Below are 6,250 nucleotides of genomic sequence, written 5' to 3'. Positions count from 1 at the left end.
TTAGCAAATCAGAGCAGACTCTCATAAAGGAGGAGGAAAAAACCCACCAGTCACCTCTGTTATTCCCTCGTGACTTTCCCAAAGCCATTTATGAAGGTCACTGCATGTGACAACAATGCCACAGTAGGTACAATGTGCAGACACCTTTCAGTAAAATTTCTCTGCAGGATAACTAGCTGCAGAGAAGCAAGCTGCCAGCAGTCATATTGTAGGCCTGGAGAACCCATGCACAGGGACATAGTGGGTGCTGGGGGCGGGGGTGTCCCACATCAGGATATTGGTGCAACTAAAAATAAAACATGGACATCCTTTCTGTGGTCTGTGGTCAAGACAGGCTCTCTCTCCACTCACTTGCATTAGTTCTAGGAAGGAAAATGCTCCCCAAGGGTGGAGGAGACAGAGGAGAAGCATAAGAAGAGATGAGTTGGGTGAAGCCCTGCATCCCCAGTACTCGCTTCTGGTTTGGTGGCTGTGGGTGTCCTTCACTGCCAAGTCTCAGCCACTTGTCTGAGAAGGATCAATTATTCAGGAAGGGTGGTTTAAGAGTAGGCTAAAGATAAGGGCTAGTCCCTACAAGATGTTTACCCTCAAGTCTTCTCCCCTCCTCCACAAAAAAGATGCTTGTCTTCTTTGTCGTTGATAGGGTCTCTAGCTCAGCAATTCAGTCTCCCCAATAGTCCTTGGAAAAGAGGAGTCAGTGTGGACTGAATGGTGGCCTTGCAGCAGAGTGGCAGGAACATGACCCTTGATTGTCACCCGAACTCGAGTCCAGACTAGCTCTGCTCCTTCATTGCTCTGTGATCCTGAGCCAGTCAGGGTCTCAAAACCTTTCTGAGCTTCAGCTTCCTCTTCTGTAAAATGTAGAATACTATCTTCACTTTTTTTTTTTTAAAGAAGTGATTGTTAATACAATACATGCACAGTGCCTGCTAATTAGTTCTTACAAATTATAAATACGTTTAGAGTAGGATAGTTAAGAATCCATGACTTATGGAAGTGGTTTCAGGTGCATGGTGATGGTATATGTGTGGTGTGGTGTGTAGGGAAAAAAGCTAAGGGTGAGAGAGACTTGGGTAAATTCCTAGGCTGAGAAGGAGTGGTAAAGAAGGAGACGTGGGTTTGATCCCTGGGTTGGGGAGATCCGCTGGGGAAGGAAATGGCAACTCATCCTAGTATTCTCACCTGGGAAATCTCATGAACAGAGGAACCTGGTGGGCTACAATCCGTGGGGTTACAAATGGTCAGGTATGACTCAGCAACTAAAATCAAAAACACATGAGATGATGGATGTTAACTAAACCTATTGTGATGATTATTTCACAGTTATGTAAATCAAATCATCATGCTATACACCTAAAATTTATACAGTGATGTGTGTCAATTCAGAGAAGGCGATGGCACCCCACTCCAGTACTCTTGCCTGGAAAATCCCGTGAACAGAGGAGCCTGGAAGGCAGCAGTCCATGGGGTCGCTGAGGATCAGACACAACTGAGCGACTTCTCTTTCACTTTTCACTTTCATGCATTGGACAAAGAATGGCAACCCACTCCAGTTACTTGCCTGGAGAATCCCAGGGACAGGGGAGCCTGGTGGGCTGCCGTCTATGGGGTCGCACAGAGTCGGACACGACTGAAGTGACTTAGCAGCAGTGTGTCAATTATTTCTTAATAAAACTGACAGAAAAATTAAAAACACAGGACTTGGCAGTGTATGTGCGTATGTGTGTGTTCAGTCACACAGTTGTGTCCACTCTTGCATCACCATGGACTGTAACCTGACCGGATCCTCCGTCCATGAGAGTCCCCAGGCAAGAATGCTGGAGTGGGTTACCACTTCCTCCTCAGGTGATTTTCCCCACCCACGGACTGAACCCATGTCTCCTGCATCTCGTCTCCTGCATTTCAGGAAGATTCTTTACCACTGTGCCACCTACAGGAAATAAAATAAACAGCCAAAGATGTGACTTTGGAGGAGGTTGACCTGGGTTGTAATCCCAGCCCCACAATTTACTTACTGTAAGATCCTAAAAAAGTAATTAAACTTCTTTGGGCCTCATCTTTCTTCTCTAAAAATTAGTCATTGTGGACGCCCATTTTCCTTTTCTCCTTGAAATACAGCTAGGCTTCATTTCCTGAAGCCACAGTGATGGTACTAGTATTCAATACTAGTGTTTAATAACGAGTACCATGCAAACACTGACCAAGCAGACCAGATACAACTCATCAGAAGAGTCCCCAGCGATAGACAATTAATGGAACACCCCACTGAATGCCAGCCCTGCAGAATCATATTTCTCCATGAAGGCATGGACACAGTACTGGCAGCTTAATTAGAGAGTAGAGACTCGGTGAAATCCAGGAAGACCAAAAAAAAAAAAAAAATACATAGCTTAATAACTCTCAGAAGCATTTGAACAGTATTTTATAATTTATTAAGTCTTTTCACAAACATTGCTTGAATTATTAAAACAGTTTCCTGGAAAACACAGTATTGAGTTCTCTCAATTCATTTCAATTAAATGCATTCATAATATGCAAACAGTTGATACAGGTGAAAAAAGGGGTAAGAAAGGATTCCTACTTTAGGGATTTTACATTGTGCTAGAGGTTTGGACAATATACCATTGATTGCTTCTTTTCTAGATGATTTTTGTTACATGATAGCTAAAAAGTATGTGAATGTTTAACTTTTGCTATAATTAGTAAATTGTGGGGCTAGGATTAGAACCAGATCAAGGACCTTCAAAGTCACATTCTTTCTTATCGGTTGTGTATGTAACTATATGGGCTTCCCAGGTGGCTCAGTGGGTAAAGAATCCATCTGCAATGCAGGAGATACAGGAGACATAGGTTCAATCCCTGGGTTGGGAAGATCTCCCTGGAGGAGGTCATGGTAACCCACTCCAGTATTCTTGCCTGGAGAATCCCACGGACAGAAGAGCCTGGTGGGCTACAGTCTATGGGGTTACAAAGAGTCGGACATGACTGAAGCGACTGAGCGTGCATGCACGCACACACCTGTATATACAGGCAAAATCCTGTTGAAACTGGACCCTTTGGGGCCTTCCTGGGACAAAACCCCACCCTGTGCCCTCTGCCTGCCTCTTGTTTGTAAAAAGTTTGCTAAACCTTCCCTGAGTTCCAAAGAGCAGATTCACACAATTACTAACTAGGGAAGTGAGGTAGTACAAAAACAAAGGAAAAGCAAGCCCAATATAATCTTAAACCATGACTTTTATTTTAAACTGATACCTTGCTTTATGACCCCAAATTGCCCTGTGGCTTTAACCAACTGGCTCCAAGAGGGCTTAAAATATATGACACTGGAGGGGTGGAGTGGGGTGGTGGTGGGAGTCAATTAAGAACCGAAACTCCTGACCCATCACAAAGGCCCTGAGAAATAATAAAATGCCTCAATCATTGCTATTACTCTCTCCTAGAGAGAAGTTGAGGGATCACAAGACATTGATTGACTGATTGCTTTGCAGGAACCCATAGATTAATCACAATCGCTGAGAACACATCTAGTCACAAGACAGTGCCAGGGTATCAGCAACTGAGACATCCTGGAATCACAAAGATCCCCTCTCCTTTACCTTTGGTGCCTTTCAGAACCTTGTGCCCCGGGCAGTCAGCAAGATAAATTGAATTTGACACAAGTCTAGCTCTCCCATCATCTATGTTGGTGCCTTTTCATCTAATAAACCTCTCTTTGATCCAAACTCTTTTTTGGCCTCACAGTATGTCAGGCACACAAAGTTAGGTTCAACAACACTCTAGGCAGGGGGGTGGGGTGGGGTGGGGGGGGGGAGTGGGGAGGGCGGGGGTGCGGGGTGCAGGGGGACGGTTGCTTTTGCTCTTTAACATTTATTTTCATTTCTTTGACTCATCAGGTCTCAGTTGCGGCAGGACCTTCTGTCTTCTTCACGGTATGTAGGATCTGTAGCTGCAGCATGCAAACTCCTGGTTGTGGCATATGATCCCTATGTGATCTCTAGTTCCCTGACCAGGGATTGAACATGGATCCCCTGCATTAGGAACGTGGAGTCTCAGCCACTGGACCGCCAGGGAAGTCACTCGACAACACTACGTTTGAGTCTTCACTTGAAATACCATCATCAGCCTGTATTCCATTCCAGCTCTTGGACTGTGCATCTTCAGTGACCTTACTCTTCCAGTTTCACCTTCTCTATCTTTGTACATTTCTCTTTCTTCCCAGCTTAAGAACTTGGTCTCTTTCACCCTTAGCTTTTTTCCCTGCCCCTGACCACCCCCTCCCCGCCCCGCTCTGTCCCCCAGCCTCACCATTAGAATCTACCTCCTTCTGCCAAACCCACACACCTGAAAGTGTTCATTAAGTCAGGTGGAGAGAATCTGAAATCTTGTTGTTGTCATTCAGTCTCTAAGTCATGTCCCACTCTTTGCAACCCCATGGACTGCAGCACGTCAGGCTTCTCTGTCCTTCACTATCTCCTGATTTTAGCCTGTGTCTGAACACTTGATATTTTCCCTGGTGGTTCAGCAGTATAGAATCCACCTTCAGTGGTGGAGAGATGGGTTCAATCCCTGGGCTGGGAAAATTCCCTGGAAAAGGAAATGGAAACCCATTCCAGTATTTTCACCTAGAGAATTCCATGGACAGAGGAACCTGGAGGGTTATAGTCCATGGGGTCGCAAAAAGTCAGGCATGACTTAGCGGCTAAACAACAAAAACAAAATACTTGAGACTTGATGTGGAAGAAGGGAAAAGAAAGAAGATTTGAGTGTGAAAAAGGAGTCTTTTGGCAGTGAAAATAACATGAAAAGAGGCTCTTATCGAGACTACTCTGGGGAGAAGATAGGAAAAGGACAGCAGAGGGCATCTCGGTCCTGCTTTCTAGAAACGTACCCTGGAGGCAGCAGAATCTCAGGAACAGAGCCATATGACCATATGGAATGACCTCCTGGCAGTCCATTAACTGTCTTACAGAGATTCCTGTATCACCAGTTTGATATAGAAAAAGCAGGTAAACTAGACCTAAAGAATCATGTGAACAGAGCAGTAAGCATTCCTCAGCAGGGGGACCTGGTGGGCCAGTGGTGAAGAATCAGACCTCCTTCTCATGCCTACCACACAAACACCTTGGCACTATGAGAGTAAAACCCTAGAACTGCTTTGTGTGGGGAGTAGCAGAAAGTCCAAGAAGGCCTGAGGTTAAATTTCCCATTAGCTCAGTAAGGATGGCAACTTAAAATAGAAATTAATTTGTTCCAAAAATAAAGTGGTATTTTTTGTGCACTTGAATTTATGGTTACGATTCATGCTTGCAGCCTTTTTTTAAAAAAACAATTTATAGCATGAGCTTTGTTTCCTTAATAATTGAATTGAGAATTTTTTTTCCCAAAAGGAAATTTAGGGGACTGGATAACAAGTGGAAGAGAATTTGGGTCACTTTTATAAAAATAATCCTTTTAGTGATAGTAAATTCCTTCTTGGTAGGTCCAGCCTCAGCATAAGTACCAGCAAAGGAAAGATGCCAGAATTAAAGGAGTTTAATCCAAGAAAGAAATTTTGAGGATCAGAGATTTGCTTCAAGTGATATAGTAGCCAGTGATGGACTTAACTTCCAATCTGTAGCACTGATATCTTTCCTTTCCTTTCCTTTTGTCTGTCTATTCTTATGTCATTTCCTCCCCTATCCACATTTTGCCCTATCCTGAGTATGAAAGTAAGGTTATAATAACTTTCCATTTTGCATATATTACTGGTCACATTTTATTTATGGTTCTCATTCAGGACGTGACTTATTTTTCCCCATCAGGGATTTTCTTTTGGCAATGTATATGCAAAAAACTTTGAGATATGTAGAAACTTAATGTTGAATGTCCCGGGACATGATTCAGAGGCTGACTGGGGGAAGGCCTGAATTTCTGGCTGTAGGGGATTATTGCGGCTTGGCAATGAGCAGCTGGGAAAATTGGCTTCTGGAAGAGGGAGAACTTCACCTTTCTTTAGTGAAGGAAGTCGGTGAATATATGCCATTGGTCTCCAGTGGAACCGAAAGTGTCCTTCACCTGGACCTCTTTCTTTGGAGTGCCAAGGTGGTGGGCCACGGCCTTGGCGATGGTGATCTTGAGGACCTTGGCTATGTGGTGGTGGGTCACAGGGTCCATGGTCGTAGAAATCATGGTCATAGGGGTGGTGTCCATGGGGGTGGTGTCCATGGGGGTGGTGTCCATGGGGGTGGTGTCCATGGGGGTGGTGTCCATG

General features: G+C 44.4%; 1 protein-coding gene across 1 annotated transcript in view; it reads right to left on the bottom strand.

Annotated features, from left to right (window-relative positions):
* Positions 1 to 5,730: 5,730 nt before the first annotated feature.
* The window catches only part of HRG (histidine rich glycoprotein), an 8,332-nt gene continuing 7,812 nt past the window's right edge, over positions 5,731 to 6,250 (bottom strand). The window contains exon 7 of the mRNA XM_040252772.1: positions 5,731 to 6,250. This exon is cut by the window's right edge and continues 504 nt beyond it. Within this exon, the coding sequence (XP_040108706.1) occupies positions 5,798 to 6,250 (453 nt within the window). The 3' untranslated portion in view covers positions 5,731 to 5,797.

This window comes from Oryx dammah, unplaced genomic scaffold (genome assembly GCF_014754425.2).
Source record: "Oryx dammah isolate SB20612 unplaced genomic scaffold, SCBI_Odam_1.1 HiC_scaffold_2, whole genome shotgun sequence".
Lineage (NCBI taxonomy): Eukaryota > Metazoa > Chordata > Mammalia > Artiodactyla > Bovidae > Oryx > Oryx dammah.
Note: the sequence above shows the minus strand (reverse complement) of the source record. Positions and strands in the feature narration are given on the sequence as shown.